General features: G+C 52.1%; 7 protein-coding genes across 7 annotated transcripts; 4 read left to right on the top strand and 3 right to left on the bottom strand.

Moving 5' to 3' along the window:
- Nucleotides 1-1,304: 1,304 nt before the first annotated feature.
- Nucleotides 1,305-4,031, top strand: CABS01_11500 (beta-glucuronidase; the record flags this gene model as incomplete). Its single annotated transcript, XM_060544855.1, has 3 exons — nucleotides 1,305-3,006; nucleotides 3,307-3,902; nucleotides 3,951-4,031. The coding sequence occupies 3 exons, from the start codon at nucleotides 1,305-1,307 to the stop codon at nucleotides 4,029-4,031; spliced, it is 2,379 nt and encodes a 792-aa protein (XP_060397677.1).
- Nucleotides 4,032-4,510: 479 nt separating this feature from the next.
- On the bottom strand, nucleotides 4,511-5,014 carry CABS01_11499 (uncharacterized protein; the record flags this gene model as incomplete). The annotated part of the gene is made up of 1 exon (XM_060544854.1): nucleotides 4,511-5,014. The coding sequence occupies one exon, from the start codon at nucleotides 5,012-5,014 to the stop codon at nucleotides 4,511-4,513; it is 504 nt and encodes a 167-aa protein (XP_060397676.1).
- Nucleotides 5,015-7,431: 2,417 nt separating this feature from the next.
- CABS01_11498 (uncharacterized protein) lies at nucleotides 7,432-8,343 on the top strand (the record flags this gene model as incomplete). The annotated part of the gene is made up of 2 exons (XM_060544853.1): nucleotides 7,432-7,581; nucleotides 8,101-8,343. 2 exons carry the CDS (start codon nucleotides 7,432-7,434, stop codon nucleotides 8,341-8,343), a joined length of 393 nt encoding a protein of 130 aa, XP_060397675.1.
- A 159-nt stretch (nucleotides 8,344-8,502) lies between these two features.
- Nucleotides 8,503-9,960, top strand: CABS01_11497 (methyltransferase; the record flags this gene model as incomplete). Its single annotated transcript, XM_060544852.1, has 4 exons — nucleotides 8,503-8,641; nucleotides 8,905-8,946; nucleotides 9,027-9,044; nucleotides 9,515-9,960. 4 exons carry the CDS (start codon nucleotides 8,503-8,505, stop codon nucleotides 9,958-9,960), a joined length of 645 nt encoding a protein of 214 aa, XP_060397674.1.
- A 1,554-nt stretch (nucleotides 9,961-11,514) lies between these two features.
- Nucleotides 11,515-12,235, bottom strand: CABS01_11496 (uncharacterized protein; the record flags this gene model as incomplete). The annotated part of the gene is made up of 2 exons (XM_060544851.1): nucleotides 11,515-12,000; nucleotides 12,158-12,235. The coding sequence occupies 2 exons, from the start codon at nucleotides 12,233-12,235 to the stop codon at nucleotides 11,515-11,517; spliced, it is 564 nt and encodes a 187-aa protein (XP_060397673.1).
- Nucleotides 12,236-13,109: 874 nt separating this feature from the next.
- Nucleotides 13,110-14,941, top strand: CABS01_11495 (sugar porter family MFS transporter; the record flags this gene model as incomplete). Its single annotated transcript, XM_060544850.1, has 4 exons — nucleotides 13,110-13,325; nucleotides 13,400-14,210; nucleotides 14,268-14,659; nucleotides 14,753-14,941. 4 exons carry the CDS (start codon nucleotides 13,110-13,112, stop codon nucleotides 14,939-14,941), a joined length of 1,608 nt encoding a protein of 535 aa, XP_060397672.1.
- Nucleotides 14,942-15,457: 516 nt separating this feature from the next.
- CABS01_11494 (uncharacterized protein) lies at nucleotides 15,458-17,593 on the bottom strand (the record flags this gene model as incomplete). Its single annotated transcript, XM_060544849.1, has 1 exon — nucleotides 15,458-17,593. The coding sequence occupies one exon, from the start codon at nucleotides 17,591-17,593 to the stop codon at nucleotides 15,458-15,460; it is 2,136 nt and encodes a 711-aa protein (XP_060397671.1).
- Between the last annotated feature and the right edge of the window lie 656 nt (nucleotides 17,594-18,249).

Below are 18,249 nucleotides of genomic sequence, written 5' to 3'. Positions count from 1 at the left end.
TGGTCTCAAAACTTGAGTTCATTCCAGCATGCTTAAAGAGCAGTAACACTTGACGTCTGGATGGACGGGGATGGCAAGTTGTTGGTCATGCGGAGTTGGTTCGGACGATAAGATATCAGATACTATGTCAGTTGTCATGTTTGCTCTTCTTCTAGAGAGTATGGGCTTCTTTTTGGCGGTAACTTTGCAAAATTTTGATAACCTTTTGACCATATACAGAAGGACAATCAAAGCGCGACAGATTCCCTATCGCTACCTAGCTCCGGGGTCACTGTTCTGTGTTGTGGAGAGCCGATGACAGAGACTGCTACTTCAACAGTCCGGCACGAGGCAAGCAGTTTACGCCGCAAACTTCAACAGCTCAAGAGCTCTCCCTGTTGGCTCTCATAGGACCCTTCTTCTCTACCTTACTTGTGCGTTCAGGGTGGGGTATAAGGAAACATCTGACACGAGTTCCTGAAGTTTGAGTTGAATGTCAAAGTCGGTTTCTCAACATATTGAGGTGTGTTTGGACACCATGTCGGAGACTCCCAGCGCGCAAAACCAACATCCTCAATTCCGCGCCGAAACTACATGTACATATACTGCTTTCTCAGCTCAATCGGCTTTACAGAACTGCGAAAATCAGAGCCTAACGTCCTTGCGGTTATATATGGATTGAGCAAGTCTCAATCAAGGTGGTTCTATGTAGAAGCTACGACAGTCTACTCAAGGAACACGGAATCCCCGACTGCATCTCAGTGCCCTAAATGGTCCCCGCATGTCCCCTGGTAGCTTTAGGCCGCCAAGGCCTGTCCCCCACACTCCCGGGGACCCCGCAAGTCAAGATGATGGCATTCCAATAATGCCCATCAACAATGCCTGGACAGGACCTTGCTAGTTCTTGTGGTAGCAACTTGGGTGTGTATGTCCGAACTCACCCTTGAGCTGAGGTGTGGCTTGCCGAATGATACAACATTGAGGGGAAACGGTCGGTTACTGAAGGCTACTACCGACCGGAGTGAAGTAGTACACAACCTTGAATTGGCGAACTGCAACACGAAGATGGCTGGCATAAATCCTCTTCCATGAGAGCTTGATCCCCAGAACAACTTACGCATTTTACGGAATCTGCGGAGTATCGAACGTGCGCATAAGTGGTTGTTGGAGGCATCGGTCGGCTTCCGGCAATCTCAACCGCCGACACTTCGGAAAAGCCGAAAGACGACGCCGCATCACGCCTGGCTCTCGGCTTACTTATGATAGCATTCACTCAACATTCTATTCATGACCTAAAACGCCAAGTAACATTATCAACAAGAAAGATGCTCAAACCACAGGCCAACTCAACCAGAGATATCGTTTCTTTGGACGGCATCTGGAACTTTGCAATTGCATCATCACCCGACATTGAAGCAGACGCACCATGGTCTAAGCTCATCCCGCCAAAGCTTCAAGTACCCGTACCCGCCAGCTACAACGACATCTTTGCAGATGAAAAGATTCGCAGTCACGTTGGATGGGTGTACTATCAGCGTCAAGTCACAGTACCTCGCGGCTGGTCGTCTGAGAATCAGAGATATTTCTTGCGATTTGACGCAGCAACCCATCGCGGCCGTGTCTATGTAAATGACAAGCTAGTCGCCGACCATGTTGGCGGATACACCCCTTTCGAGGCAGACATCACTAGCATCATCAAACCCGGCGAGAGATTCCGCTTGACTGTGGCTGTGAGCAACGAGCTGAGCTGGGAGACGATTCCTCCCGGCAAAATCCAGACCCTTGCCAACGGCAAGCGGAAGCAGAACTATCAGCATGATTTCTTCAACTATTCCGGGCTAGCACGGTCTGTGTATCTGTGTTCGAAGCCGGCGGTATCCATCATCGACATCACCGTCGTAACGGACATCTTTGAGTCCAGAGCAGGCAAAGTTCAATACAAGGTTGAGACTTCGCAGCCGGTGGAGGATGACAAAGTCAAGATCTCTGTTCTTGACGAGGAGGGGTTGACCGTGTCTCAGGCAAATGGGACAAAAGATGAGCTGACGATCAACTCGGCGCATCTGTGGCAACCCGGCGCGGCGTATCTGTACCAACTCCGTGTGGAGATACTATCGGACTCCGACAAAGATGAGGTTCTCGATACCTACGAACTTCCCTTCGGCATCCGCACAATCTCGGTCAAGGGAAATCAGTTCCTCGTCAACGGCAAGCCCTTTTACTTCACCGGCTTCGGCAAGCATGAAGACTCGCCAATCCGCGGCAAGGGCTTCGATCCGGCCTACATGATTCACGATTTCCATCTCATGCGCTGGATGGGAGCCAACTCGTTCCGGACAGCTCACTACCCCTACGCCGAAGAGGTCCTCGACTACGCCGATCGACACGGAATCGTCGTCATCAATGAGACTCCGGCGGTGGGTATCAACCTCGGCATCATTGCTGGCGTCTTTGGACTCAAGGCGCCTCCCACTTTTGCCCCCGATGCGTGCAACGAGAAGACGCAGGCGGCGCATGACCAGGCTATCAGAGAGCTTGTGGCGCGAGACAAGAACCATCCGTCGGTGGTGATGTGGACAGTTACCAACGAGCCTGCGTCGGCGGAGCCCGGTGCAAGGGAGTATCTCGAGCCGCTAGTCTCGTTGACGCGCGAGCTGGACCCGACGAGACCGGTCTGCTTCGCGAACATGGGGTTCGCTACGTTCGAGAAGGACCTCGTGACAGACTTGTTCGACGTCATCTGCCTGAACCGCTACTACGGATGGTACTCTCAGACAGGCGATCTAGAAGAGGCGGAGCAGGTATTGGAGAAGGACCTGCTTGGATGGCAGGCCAAGTATGGTAAGCCCATGATCATGACAGAGTACGGCGCCGAAGCTGTGGCGGGGCTACACGCCGTATGTGACGTCCCCTGGAGCGAGGAGTACCAAGGCAAGTTTCTCGAAATGTTCCACCGAGTATTTGATCGTGTTGAGACCGTTGTTGGAGAGCACGTTTGGAACTTTGCGGATTTCCAGACGACATCGAGTATCACTCGGGTGGATGGAAACAAGAAGGGCGTTTTCACACGGGACAGAAAGCCAAAGGGGTCTGTACAGGTTTTGAAAGCACGATGGACAGCTAAGCAAGCGAAAGATGTATGATCCGGTTTACGGGAAGAATAAAGATACTCAGAAACTACTCAGATGCTCTCATAATGACTGGAAGAGTGTACGGGCAGCTAATATACCCGATGGTCCGTTCCAAGTCCGCTGCGGTGCTGCCTCCGTCGGCCCCACACGGAGCCGAGGTACAAACTCACGGCCGGGGGTGACTAACCGTTAATAGGGGCAGCCGAGGCACCCCGCATCTTATCTCAAGCCCAAGACTACAAGAACAGTTCAACTCAAGTTCATGAGAGGGCTGTAATTGACTGGTTTTACATTTCAACGCTGGCATTATTCCAATTGCAAAATTCTACCGTGAACATGGCACGCCTTCCGTACCCCGATGTCAACGGAACTCCCCTCAACATCTCCAAGCTTCTCGCACATAGCCCAGCCACTGTTAACCATTGGTCAAAAATCGCAGGCGCTCACTTCAAAGATCTCGAGTTATCCTCCAAGAACCGGGAGTTAGTCATTCTTCTCAGCACAGCAAAGTTCCGGTCCAGCTACGAGTGGACGCATCACAGCACAGTCTCCGCCAAGGAGGGTGTCACTGACGCCCAGCGCGAAGTGATTGCCCAGGCTGGAAGACAGAAGGGATACTTCTCTTCTCAAGGGAAACTAGAATCTCTTGCAGAATTGTTCACGTCAAAGGAAAAAGCCCTCCTATTGTTTATCGAGGCCGTTATTGACGGGCCAGAGGTTGCGGATGAGCTATGGACGAAAGCCAAGACTGAGTTTTCTGACCGAGAAGTCGTGGAAATGATTACTCTGCAGGTTAGTTTCCCTGTAGAAGTCCCGAAGTCTGAGCGCTAACGCAATCAGGGTTTCTACTACACCTTTTCACGCCTCACAACCGTCTTGAATGTAGAATTGGAGCCCTTCGCCAAGCCATCTAAGCTTTGAGAGAGGCGTCTCGGGATCCCATTTTGGTCGTGATGGTGATTCGACGACATTGGGGAAGCACTGCGGGAGGACATGTATCCGTGCAACATCCGTCACAGAATGCTGATCGCGGCTTGGCGGTCTGTATGACCCAGTGCAGTCACTTGCTCTTCCTTGACAATGGCCTGTAAGCTGTATTCTGTAGTCTGTAGCAAAACAGCTGTTTGTGGCCAGACATCAAGATCGATCTCACAGCGAACGAAATATGGTTCAAATGTTTTTCTAATCTCTTTTATATTATTAGAGTGTACTAAAACGTACCGATACATCCCCAATAATTAGAAATGGCCAGCACTTGATCGGATCATCCGAGTCGGCACACAGCCCCTATTCGTCTCGTGAATCTTTCATGATCATTGACTCTTTCTCCTGCTTCCTCAATTCTCCTCAAAGTTTCATGGGATATTACACCCACAGCCTCTATCGCTGATTAAAGGCAATTATGCGGTGGAAGCGTTGAAGTCGAGGGCGGTAGATGCGTTGCCAGCCTCGGCCTCGTCCTGGGCAATGTTGTTGTTGAGCTTCTTCTGCTCGGCGGCCATCTTATCGGCGACGTCCTCGCCCTGGGCCGCCTGAGCCTGCAGCTTCAGCATGGTGGCGGTAAGCTTGAGGACCTTGTTCTTGATCTTGCCGCGCTGGAGGGCGTCGGCCTCCTCTCCGGTGGCAGCCTCAATGGCGGGGTTGAAGGCCTCCTTCTCGGCATCGTTGGCAATGGAGTTGACGCTGTTGAGGAAGTCCAGATCGGCCTTAGCGACGGTGCTGAGGTCGGTGGGGAGACCAGAGAGCTTGTCGAGAGCCTCCTGCTTGGCGGTACCGGCAGTGCCGCCGCTGATGGAGAGGTCGTTGAAGGTCTGAGTGGAGAAGACGGTGGCCTGGCGAGCGCCGAGAGGAGCGGCGGTAGCGAGGGCAGCGAAGCCGATAGTGATGACGGAAGAGAACTTCATATTGAAAGTCGAAAGATTGTTCTTAAAGCAAGAAGTCGATGTTGTGGAAGACGAAAAGAGGGACACGGACCCGGATGGATTGAAATGAGTGATCAAGATGCGTTGAAAGAGATAGAAGACAGCACAGCTGTTTTAGAAGAGAAGAAAGAACAGGCAAGGTTGTAATGATTGTGAGCGTGATGAGAAGAGGAAAGAAGAAGCGGCACTAAGAGGAAGATCGAGCTGATCTTTATAGAATATTTCAGACGATCTGTCAGTCCGTTCACATTAGGATATGGGTGATATTGGATCAATGCATTGGCATGTTTGTGTCTCCATATTACGCCATCCTCTTTTCTCCCTTGTCGTCGTTCTCGTGATATGTGCTCTAGACATGGCCCCTTGGCTCGAGTGCCCAGCTGTCGCAGTTGCAAAGAACTTCAGACCAGGGCCCAAAGTAGGTTGCATGCGGAGGTCAACATGGGATGACATGGGGCGTTCGAGACGGGGCGGGTTGAGACATCAACGTTACGAAGATTCTTGGTGATTTTCCGCAGTGATGGATATGATGGATTGTGGAAGCGATGGCGACTCCGCGTGGAAGGAGGTCTGAAGTTCGTGACGCATGGGTGCGATGAAGCTGCCAAGATGTTGCGGCTGCATCTCCTAGGCCTGATCGGGAAGCCACATTACGGCCGGATCTGGTGAGAGGCGACAGGGAAGCCCCTGAATGGACGCATCTCGTTACAACTCTGAGCCTCGTGAGTCGTGAGGCTCTATGAGGATGTTGAGGGGGACGGATTGGGATTGGTGAAGGAGGCGAGGATCAGTATCATCGACGCAAGCGGGCACTGGGTTGGGGGGCTTGAAAGATGGGTCTGGAGCGATGCAGCTGTTCGTCACCCCAACCAAGCCGGAGCTGTCTACCGAACTTCAAGACCATACGGTAAGCATCTGAACATGTGAGCCAGGGTCCTGGATCTTTCCATGTCGCCTCTTCATCGGACTCTGCGGTAGCTCACAAAGAATAGAGATTGTGCCCATGACGGCGGCAAAGCTCCGAGGAATTTGACCCCACCACCATCCCCAAGGAGAGTTTCACGACCCCCTGTATCTTACCGCCAAGCTTATTTTTCAGACGTTGAAGGCCAATTTTCGAACGGCAGCAGCTTTGGCCGTGCCCACTTATGTCGCGGCCCTCCTTTGACAACTTACTCTCCCAACAGAGGAAGACCGTTTGAAGGCGAACGTTGAGCATGAGGTTTGGGCAAAGTTGAATATGGGTCTTGACGCTCATCAACCAGGCTAAGATTCTGCTGGATGATCCCCTGGTGATCCCAAACACCGCGACCAAAAAAGGGTCTTGGAGTTCGATTGGGTCCCTGGTGGACTCGTCTTCATCTGAGGCTCTACCCATCGGATCTCGAACTCATCCCATCTCTTCGCCCGTGTCGCAAAACTTCTTTTGACGTCGGGAATGATGGTATGTCAAGTGTCACTGGCATGACTCTCAGCTCACAAGTCAAGCGGCCTGTGGTTATTGCATGAAGTCTGATTCCATTGATTGGACGAATACGAACTCTACCGAAGGTTTTCGGTCATACTCGATAGTTGAAGGACTAAGTTGCCTGCTCAACTGCTCTCACCTTGCATCTTAATGTTGGGCGCTGAGATCGTACGCACCAGCTCTTCGCGAGGGTTCACTGCAGACTAGCCTTAACAACAGATCCCCCCACGCCCGCTGTGAAAAACAAAGCAAATGCGCTAGACACTGACCCTCGTCAGCGCTGCTGGGCCCATTGGGCCTGAAACCGCTTCATCGCCCCCAGTCTCCCACTGTCACCCACTCAAGTTTAAGCGCTGCGGGGGTGGGTGACAGACGTATTTTTGGATCCATTTCCGGATTGGCATATGTGTCTCATTATTGTTTGATTCTTGAAAATTCTGGGCATGTTTGGATGTTGCGGTCAATTTGCAAGAGGCGAACGTCTGCCGTATTCGCTTCCATGTCAACCATGCCAATAATGGGCAGCTAATGGTCTAACCTTGGTCGCTGAGAGATGCTCGGTGTAATAATTTCAGGGATGGAAAGCAACATAACAAGACGAAGCGACCTAATCAAGCTTCGTTTGACAGGCCGCCTGTGGATGGAAATTGTGCAGGACAATTATTCCATCATTAGAATCGTCTCGATATTTTTGCGATGGCTGACCCCCGGCTGAGTATTCATTGTTAGACTCTCAATAATAGCCTTCCGCAGAGATGTGTGAGGCGCGAAGTCTCTTGTCATATTTGCAAATGGATCCACATGGTGTCAACGTAAAGACCTCTACCTGAGGCAGACTGCATCAAGCCCACAGACGGATGTCGTTATGGCTGAAGCCAATTTGGCGATTCAACTTTAATGTTTCTGACCGCGTCGTGAGTAACTATCGACGATGGAGATGGAGGATCGTGAATCGGCAGGTACCGACTATGTCTTGGCGATGCTGGGCGCGCTCCTCCTGGCAGCCTGGTTTCTCCCATTGGATGCCTCGGATCGTCTTGGCCAAGGTCTGAAATACACGACAGGCATATCGGGAGCACCCGTTCAGCATGCGATTCTATGCAGAATCATACTGACTAATGCAGCCAAGCCACGGCAGGCTGAAGGGGCAGGACTCGCTTGAAAGCAAGGTCTTTGGCGTTGGTATTGTGCGTTGGACTGACCACAGTCACATATAAGCTAAGAATTATGATTGCGAGATAGACTCGCTCAATTATCGATAAGTAAATTACTTCGTAAAACAGAGCGTTACGGTGATGATGCTGTGGGCACGCGGACTTTCTCGCCGGAGAAGGCCGAGAGCCGGACGCGATGGAATGGCCCCAACACCGGGCCGGGGCCGGAGTGGGGTTTACCAAGTCGGCCCCCAAGATACCTAATTCAGAAAACGCAGTGTGAGGGATGTAGAACGAGGCGACTTGAATGAGATGAAAAATAATGAATAAGTCGAAATCTTTAACGAAGAGAGACAGGCGCAGATTTCTAGAAGGAGAAATAGCAATATCTAAAACTTATCAGAACTTCGAAATGAGAGACACCATGTATTTTTATCCTTCTGAAGCATGAATTGCTAGATGACGGCGAGTTTCTCTCGGCTCCTCCAAAGGGTCAAAACACTACGCTCACGCATTCGCCCGGGCGAATCTCCAGGGACTCTTCAGTGAGAAGAGCTGCCAATGAGGGCCATTCCAGCAATAAGGCATTTGCCCTCGAACTAGATCCAGGCGCACCAACCATGGAGCGGTATATCTCCAAGCCTGGAGCTACTGCAACGCCCGCTCCTCAAGCCACCATTTGGCCCTAGTTACGCCACTTCTTGCCGGAGGACCGAGATCTCGCGCTTTCCCCGCTTGGTTGTCAGTAGGCGTACGATGACGGCAAAGACCGCATAATTAGTCTAGTCTCGGACTCTCAGTCGACGACAACTACATGCAAACCCAAGTAACAACACAGTACCACTCCAATGAGCGCCAGTCCCGAACAAGCGCCGCAAGACGGGCATCCGGCGCAATCTCCAGAGCAAGCACCAGATATTATTGAAGCTGGTGGCGATGCGAGCGACGATGAGTTCCAGCCTAGCGAGTGGGACGCTTCCTCATCGGGTTCGACCTCCATCACCTCGTCGGTCTTAAAGACATTCATATGAAGATGGCAGACGGTAAGTTTTGAATGCGTACCCATGGAACTTGGGTTCAATAGATGCATTTGGTCAAAGGCTTATCAGCTTGGACAAACAAAGCTATCACTCATTTCGGGATGGAAAATATCCAATTCCAAACGATGATATTGAAGAAAAACCGCGAAGAAACGAAGCATGCGATGGTCATGGAGCTCACTGATGGCAAGCTGTTCCATGCTTCTATAGGCGACTCGTCCAGCAAGATTATTGATTCCGGCACGGGCACCGGTAAGTTTTATCTCAGGCCTTGGGCGGACTTAAAGGCGGCATCCGTAGATATCGCACAGAAATTCTGAACGACTTTACAGGCATATGGGCAATGGAAGGTAGGTAACACTCATCCTGAAGCCAATGACCAATAAAGCCTGAAGATTGACAATTACAAGTTGGGGGTCACTACCCTTCCGCCGAGGTTACTGGCGTAGACTTATCGCCGATTCAGCCAAGCTGGTACGCCCACTGAGTCATCTTATGGCCATGATATCCTGATTTAGCGTATAGGGTGCCTTCCAACGTTCGCTTCTTCGTCGATGATGTTGATGATGACTGCCTGGCGAAATGGGGTCTCTAAACTGGAGGGTGTTGTCGCTGACAATGAGCGATATTCCTTAGTCTGGAGATGATTTCGATCTCATAATATGCGAAACTTGGCATCTCTTGTGCATGATCTCCCAAAATTCTTGGAGCGAGTTTTCGAGTAAGTTCGAAGTTGTGCTTCCACCCTCGACAATTGGGTATCAAATCCAGTGCAACATCGTGCTCATGAAACACACTTTCTGAAATCTCAAGGCTGGAGCTTACGTCGAAACCCAAGACTTCGGCGCCAATGTGAAGAGCGATGACGGAACCATGCCCCAAAACTGGCCTTTGTTGGAATCCTGGTCCAAAATCCGCGACGCCATGCACAAAATGAAGATTGGCATCCAAGTCGCTCCGCGCATCGGTGCGATTATGAAAGACGCCGGCTTCGTCAACGTTCAAGTGAGATTATACAAAGTGCCGGTTGGAAGATGGCCTCTCGATAAGATCAAGCGTCTGGTTGGACATCACATGCGCACTGTGACGGAGGATTTTCTGGGCGCCGCTGCGAGCAAACCTTTGGCGGCTCTGGGAATGGAACGGACGGAGATCGAGGTATTTCTCGCGTCAGTTCGGAGTGCGATCAAGGATCCAAATTCGCATGCGTATGGCACGTATTATTCTCGGGTTGGACAGAAGCCCGTGGAGTCGGGTTCTAAGTGAACAGGAAGCTCGATTCTACACTGAGGGTTATCTTGAATCTAGATTCGCATGGAGAATGGGGCAACACTGGTTCCCTAGCATTGGAAGAACATGTAATTACAAATACCCACACCATCGATCGAATTCATCATCCGTGTTCACAGCAATCCGAAAAGGTTCTAGACCACCTGCGAGGCGCCTCGGCCACATCGGTCAGTGAGCTATCGACAGGTCTCATGCGACCAAAAAAAGCTGCCCACGTAGATGGGCATCAAAATGAAAGGGACGAGACTCGAACTCGCGCGGGTTGCCCCACCAGGAAACAGATGTTAAGCTGACCTTAACCTGGCGCCATAACCAACTCGGCCACCCTTCCGTGATGTAGATCCTCGGAGACCCGAGAACCTGGAAGTGGATGCTCGATTTCCGGCACCGCAATTGTTAAGATTGCAGGTAGAAGAGTGCACGTGCTAGTGTGGACATGATCACGAGCCGAACTCGCTTCACAAGTTCACGATGTTTTGAGTTGTGGGCTGTGGGTTGTGGATATATCGACGCTAAGAACCCTGGCAGTGATAATTTCTTGCGGGCCCAAGGAACTCAAAGATACTCACGTTAGCGCGAAGACTGGAGAACAACAAAATTGGCCAGACGGTCCCAGACCCGGGGAACCGATGTCTTTTCGGTATCGTGGAGGCAGCCGAAATATCAACAAAATCTTTTTCATCGGGTCAACCCCATATCTGGAATATGTCTAACCTAGGTAGCGTGTATCCCCACGATCCAACCCCACCAGTCACAGCATCGTTCAGTTTACGCGAAGTTCAAACCTAAAGTTGATGTGAGCTAACGTACGGATACATTGGCTCTTTGGAATACCCCGGTGAAAGACTGACAACGTGGTCTCTGCACCAAATATGCCGTCCTGCAGGACAATTGGTGCACCGTGACCAGCAATGCGGATCTCGGCATCTCACATGACACCTCACGGAGAAAAATATGCCAATCAAGAGGGCATGTAATATCTGTCTGACATATGCTGTCGTGAACTAGAAGAGGGGTAGAGCGCTGTTACACAGATTGCAGGAGAAACCTCGTCACGGGACCATTCAGGTGTATGTGAATAGCCATCTTCTTTTTCGGGCAAATGCAAGATCAAACATACGCGTAACAACTGCACGTGATTTCACTGTGCTTCAAAGCCTTGAACTCCATCATGATCGGCTGAGATCCCGCATCGAAAGCTGGTAGTTCCCCACATTGCTCACCCTAATACTATTGTCAGAATCAATGTCTTCAGACATCGTCCTCGAGCCTGTACACAGTACATCTTTCCCAACCTAGATCTAATAGTGGCGGCTATTTCGACACAAGTGCAAGGGATTCCAATCGTTTTGAAGATCAGCGCGAACCAAAGTGTTGGGTCGAGCCATCCTCGACTCATTTCCTAGGAGCCGTCCAGCCAACTTATCGCGGCTGTCTGTAAACGGGCGCGTCCTGCAACCGAGCCAATTCCAGACCTTTGTAGAGTTCCCAACAAGAAGTTTATCAACATGAAGCTGAAATCACCGTGGTTTAGCGCGACCATGGCATGACATTCATCGACGCCGTGATCATCCCCGGTGCCACGTTGCTGGTATCGCCCGAAAGGGCACGATTGTCCGTAAGGCGATATCCGCAAACGCGTTCCAGCCTCTCTACTTGGATTTCCATTGGCCCCTTTACTGTTGGAAAATTGGTAATATCGCCAAGTTGGGTGACACCTTGGCCATCATTGGCTCGGTTGACACCAACGTGAAGTAACCCTTGCCGGTTTCCCGGGAACCTCGAGCGCGCAAGGCGACTCAGCTCGAAGTCCGGGCGGCTTCCAAATGTCAGGCTGGTTCGTCCGCCTCGTGTCTTTTGAGAAAACCTGATTAAGCTATTGGGTCTTTGTCTTTGCCCCGGACCCGTGGAGACGGATCTCGCAGCTGGGTGGAACGGGTGTGCATTTTGACTGCATTGGACGCTAATTTCGCGGAGAACTAGCGCTTGGTTGCTGACATGGACCATGGTTTGAGACCACGTTGACACATTCAGCTGTAGAAGCGAAGGGAAATCACTGGGGAATATTGAAGAGAGAGAACTGGATCTGCGGTTCGTTGTCCATTTGCATCTGCAGCGGCTACCAAACAGCTTGAATGCTCGGTGGGAAGCGGCCCAGTGTTGACCGAGATACCGAAGAGGGGGGCGGCTGAACCCGTATTTCGCGACGCGATGCGGCGGCGTTCCTACAGGCGGCTACGCCTTTCCCCATCTCGGCGGTCTAACGGGTGTGCTACGACGCGCCCTAATGAGAGCCGATGATGGAGGGTGGAAGACGTCGAGAAACTACTTAGTTTAACAACTCGCCGTTTCAGTAAGTGGCCGCCGCGGTCACATGGGGGAGCTAAGGAGCCGCGTCCATCCAAGCAGCCAAGCAAGTTAAGCAACGCGGCGTACTGGGGAAGTCAGGAAACTAACCCCAAGAGCGAAAAGAGCCCCGAGTTTGTGACAAGGCCCCCGTTGGTGAAAGGGCCGATGGGATAAGTTTGCCGGACCCTGACTAGTGTCCCTAACTGGTCCAACTGCGCCGTTTCTCCAAAAACCTTGAGCAACCTCCCACCCCCATTGGAGCGCGTCGGCGCATAGGAGAATATCTGACCGGGCTCGGTTCATCATCAGCCGATATTCGATCCCCCCAGAGTGTCACCCGCCCGTCTTCCCCATTCCCCAGGCTCATGTGGGAACGGGTCTATGGACCAATGCGGGGGGCGGGGTTGAGGACGTTTGGGGAACCCCAATATGCCCAGATTGCGCTTGTGAGGATTCCTTGTGGGATTCAGATCCCCGTCCACCTTTTTTCATACGTTCGCGTTGGTTCAAGTTGCGCTAGCGTAATGACACCCGACTGGGGTTAACTCTTGAGACAATGTTCCATTGGACATGTAAGAAAACGAGAACTGGGGAGTAAGACAAGACCTTTATTAAACAGCCTGCCCAGTACCACCCTCTCTCTCTTGGCTTTCGTCTCTTCTCTGTTCTTGCTTGCTCGCGTTCCCCCGTCCCCCTCCTCCACCTCATCAAGCAACCCGGCCAAACAACCTCCAACTCCAAATTCTCGGTGAGGTTTCCAAAGAGAGTCTGCAAACATGAGCACCACACTCGACTCCAAGTCCGACCCGGCAAAGGTCGAGGCCTACGGCGACATTGACCATGTCGCCGACCTCGACGAGAAGGCGTTGCCCGCCTCCTACAAGGCCGATGCCATCGAGGCTGAGCAGGCCGAGCACAACATGGGAGTCTTGGAGGCCGTCAAGGCCTACCCCATGGCCTCCCTCTGGGCTTTCATCATGTCTACCACAATTGTAAGTCGCTCTAACTACCTTGGCATATTCCACGCATACGAGGCGACTGGCAACTAATCACATTGGTTTCCCAGATTATGGAGTCCTACTGCGTCTTCCTGATGGGTGCTTTCGTCGCCATGGACGAGTTCAAGGACACATATGGTGTCGACACGAGCGAGGGCAAGGCGATCGAGGCGTCATGGCAATCCGCCCTTCAGATGGGTGGTCCTCTTGGCGCCATCATCGGTGTCTGCATCGCCGGTCCCATCACCAGTCGCATCGGATACCGCTGGGCTACCATCTCTGGCCTCATGCTCCTCAACGCCTTCATCTTCGTCTTCTACTTCGCCAACTCGCTCGCCGTCATGTTCGTCAGCCAACTTCTCGAGGGTATTCCCTGGGGTATCTTCATCGCCAACGCCCCCGCATACTGCTCTGAGATCGTGCCCATGCGCCTGAGAGCTCCCGCCACACAGATGCTTCAGATGTTCTGGGCTATTGGTGCCATCATCGTCGGTGGTGTCTGCTATGTCTACGAGAGCAAGAGAGACCCCAGCGCGTACAGAGTCCCGATTGCCCTCCAGTGGATGTTCCCCACGCCCCTTGCCATCCTTCTGTTCCTCGCTCCCGAGTCTCCTTGGTGGTTGGTTCGTAAGGGACGTCTCGAGGAGGCTGCTGTCTCGGTCCGTCGTCTTGGTCGTTCATCTGCCGTTGCCAACGTTGAGGAGTCCGTCGCCATGATGCGTCGTACCATTGAGCTTGAGAAGGACGTCAAGGATCCCAGCTACATTGAGCTTTTCAAGGGCACCGATAGATACCGCACCCTTATTGTCTGTGGTGTCTACGCCGCACAGAACCTTACTGGTAACCTCATCGCCAACCAGGCTGTTTACTTCTTCAGACGTAAGTTTTCATAACCTCTCTCTTTCTAAAGGTGTATGGAGGCTAACACACAAGCAGAGGCCGGTATTGGCTCCCAGCTTGCCTTCGCCCTCGGTCTCATCACCTCCGCCCTCCAGACCGTCTTCGTCATGCTTTCCTGGGTTCTCACAACCTACCTCGGCCGCCGCACCATCTACGTCTGGGGTTCGCTCATCAACGTTGTCTTCCTCATTGCCCTCGGTATTGCTGGCTCCGTCGGCAAGTCCACTGCCGCCTCCTTGGCGATGGCCTCTTTGGGTCTTATTGTCTCCGTCGGTTTCACTCTTGGACCCGCCCCCGCCTCGTGGGTCATCATCGCCGAGACATCCTCCATTCGCCTTCGTCCTTTGACCACTGGAATCGGCCGTGCCGCTTACTACGTCGTCAACATTCCCTGCATCTTCCTCGCCACCTACATGCTTAACCCCACCGTAAGTCCCCCCCCCTCTTTCTCTCTCTCTCTCTCTCACACACACACACACACATTTCGTAAGGAGAATTACATTTACTCACACACGCAATAGGGTGTCAACTTGGGCGGCAAGTGCGGTTACGTCTGGGGCGCCACTGGTTTCGTCTGCTTCGTCCTCGCTTTCTTCTTCGTGCCTGAGATGAAGGGCCGTTCCTTCCGCGAGATCGACATTATGTTCAAGCGCAAGATCCCCGCCCGCCAGTGGAAGAAGACCGTCATCGACATCAACGATGACGAGTAGATGCGCACTCATTACAGCTTATAATAATGGGATCAGGTTCTACTAAGCCTGAAGTCCTTTCGCTTAGTGAGAAGTAATGCGGTCAGCGCGGGATGGCTCTAATAAGATTGTGCCGTGACGAAGAGGGTACAAAAAGGGGAAGAGGTGAATGGGAAATGATTTGAAGAGTATATGAGACTCCGGCCAGATATCTGAATATTATCAGCAGCTTGGCCCTATATCTACTTGTGCCCGATCTACATGAACTGTCAAGTGTGTCCGTGATTCATCGCGCTGAATGCCAAATGTACCTTATATATTGCCAGTACGATCAACCGAAAGTGAACCTGCAATGCGCCAGCTGAGTCAATGGCAGTAGGCCGCAAGGATAGCAAGGTTGTAGGCAAGATCTAGAGTCAGGTCGCAACTCAGTGTACCACTAGCAACGTGGTGACTGATAGCCCCTTTCTCTCGGATAAATAGAAGGTCATTTCATACGTGTATGCTGGAAGCGACTCTCGATATTGTTGATGTATCCTAACCAGCTTTTACTGGACCCACACGCACCCGTCCACTCCTCTCTGAACGACTAACACAGACGAGGTTATTTGAGCCTCTTACCTCATTCTCGACATGACCGTCGCTCGCGTCTGTCGCCCCCTCTAGGATCCACGCCGTCTCATCAGACACAATCTGCGCCACGCCCTGCCAATAATTTCCTTGACTAGAGTACTGACTCTGTACCATGAAAACAAGTACCACGGCAAGACCACACGCCATGTTCAGAGCCATAACGCCAAAGATGATGAGCAGACCCCGAAGGCTCCTTGGCGTCATCACGCGCACCGACGAAGTCAAGATGGCGTTGCCCTGGACGTCGAACTGCGGAAGGGCTTCGTTGATGATAGAGCCTGAGAGAGCCGTTAGAGTCGACTGCATCGCCACGCCGGGACGACTGGTGACGTTAAGGATGTCGGCGAAGATGGCCTGGTACTCGACGTGCGGCTTGATGGGAGAGTTCCCGCTGCCTTGGGGATCCATGAACAGGGAAAAATTGAATGTTCGCGGCGAGTTGTATAAGTCGTTGATGAGCTTGTTGGTTAGGTATTGCGTTGCGTTTAGGTGGTGGGGGTTTTGCACCGAGTCCACCGAAAAGATCCCGCGACTGTTGGTGCTTTTGCTGTGGGCTCCAACACCCATGAGTTTCTGAATTCTCTTCGTGTTCCAAGCCTTCGTCTCTGGAGTCCAAGTTACTTGCGACTCTTCCAGGTCCTTCTTGCTGGAAAGCTTGACTTCCGCAAAGTTGAAGGCTAACTGCTGGAAGCAGAGCGACATGTCCAGCCGCAACACGCCCGTCTCGATTCTTTCCCCTCCTTGAAGCCTTCCCCCAATGGCACGATTGTATGTGAGCCATTCATCACCAGTAGAAGTAACATTTGTCAGACCGAATGTCCCCGCCAGGACACGATTGCCCGGTCCTTTCCACAGATCATGGGTGCCGTTATTTCTGAAAAATAGAAAGACCTGGGAGTACGCGGTGATGGGGTCTTCTGAGATGGTGTGGTTCTGAGCGCTCGGCCGCGCGGCTGTGCCATTGGGAATGCACAAGCTGTTCGTGAAGCCCTGCCGTGCTTGCGTTTCAGTGTATTGAAACTGAGATAGCGAGCAGTTGAAACCTGACGGAAAACAATCCCCGTTTTCACAGTTTTCTGGTGGTGATAGTCCCGCCTCGCGGAACATGGTCTCGTATGATAAAGTGCCCGCGACCTTTAGGTAGAAAGGGACAGTATCTGAGCCCGGTGCTGGAACAGTCACCGAGAGGAAGGCGGACACCGATGGACGGAGACATACAAAGCGCGACTCGAAGCCGTAAGCACCGCCGGTGTATTGACGCAGCGTCGACATTTGCGATGATGAGAGGGGCAAAAAGGTTCTTCTTACAATCCCGGTATCGCTGAACCTCGACTGATTATCTGTATATGTGTTTGCCTCTGATGGCAACTCGCCGAATGGCAAATATGCTGTCGGACGACTGATCCAGTTGTTCATCTGTCGATTCAGGGAGATGACATCGTGGCTCATATGCACATTGAATGTCTTTGCTTTGGCATCGCCGACAAGATTATCCATAGCCAGATCAGATACCAGAAGAGTCGACGAGAACTGAACAACAAACGTCGTGAGCAATAGCAGGATTGCTAACCCGGTCTGCAAGTGTGCTTTGCGCGCAGACGTCATGAGCAACCAAGTCAATTGGAACGGCCCGTCGTTTGTACACCGGATGATAGACATCTCAGCAACTCGAAAGAGAGCAACACCGTGCTTCTCTAGAACCACGCCCGCAAGGAGACTTGTGTAGATGGACGCCTGTGCTGTGACTGCGATACGCAGTAGAACTGTTGACAGGGTGATGGCCTGAGTAATGTGTTGGTTGAGCATGATCCACCGCCACAGGGTCGCGGCTGTCTTGCCGTCTTGCGAGCCTTCGCCGGTCCATAGGAAGAGGAGGAAACCGAGGAGTGCGAGGACCAAGGCTGTGCCGCCGCCTACTGTTGCGAGACCGAGAGAGCCGAGACCTTGTTGAAGACGCTGAGAGTAGCTTGGCGAGTGCTTGCTCTCTGAACTGACGTGCTCCGCCTTGAACTTGGGTTTCGAGGATTTGAAGCGTGTCATGCCTGATACTAAGCAACGTCCAGGGTTTGCTTCAACGGACAATAAGAGGACTGTCAACGAAGTACATGGGTGAGGTAGCACAAGCTCACGAAGGCACCTCTCAAATGCTCGAAGAGCAGAATACGATGCGCACCAAGATAGCTTTAAGCTTATCCTGAGGACTGACTTGATCCCCAGAACACCTGGTCATTCCGCTCGCCAATCCCCAGGGGTAGCAGAAAACATGCATATTTCCAAACATCATCCCCCACGTCTAACACTGCATCGGCTGCAATCATACGAGCTATTGACCAATCTGCCTTGCCGGACTAGACAAGCTGTCACACATCGGCTCCGAGCAGTCGGTATCGACGTCAGTGCATTTAGCTTGGACGTCAGCGCATCACCCACAACTCATTCACTCACCCGAGTCAAGATCGTGATGCATGAATACCAGGCGGGAGCGATGTGCCATCCCGTGGGGATGCTGGTTGTTGGATGACCTCTGTGCGAGGTGGATGCAGGGATGCTCCGGCAAGTCATGTCGCAGAGACCGAAAGAAGCTCGACATGCCTGCTCCGATCGCACACGCTAGGTCTTGAGTTGTGCCGCGCACGATAAGGCAACAATTGAATGTCGATGGGGGCACCAACAAGCAGACGGTATAAGGAGATGCA

Source organism: Colletotrichum abscissum (genome assembly GCF_030869225.1).
Source record: "Colletotrichum abscissum strain IMI 504890 chromosome Unknown Scaffold_31.1, whole genome shotgun sequence".
Lineage (NCBI taxonomy): Eukaryota > Fungi > Ascomycota > Sordariomycetes > Glomerellales > Glomerellaceae > Colletotrichum > Colletotrichum abscissum.
This window is presented reverse-complemented; position numbering and strand designations above follow the sequence as displayed.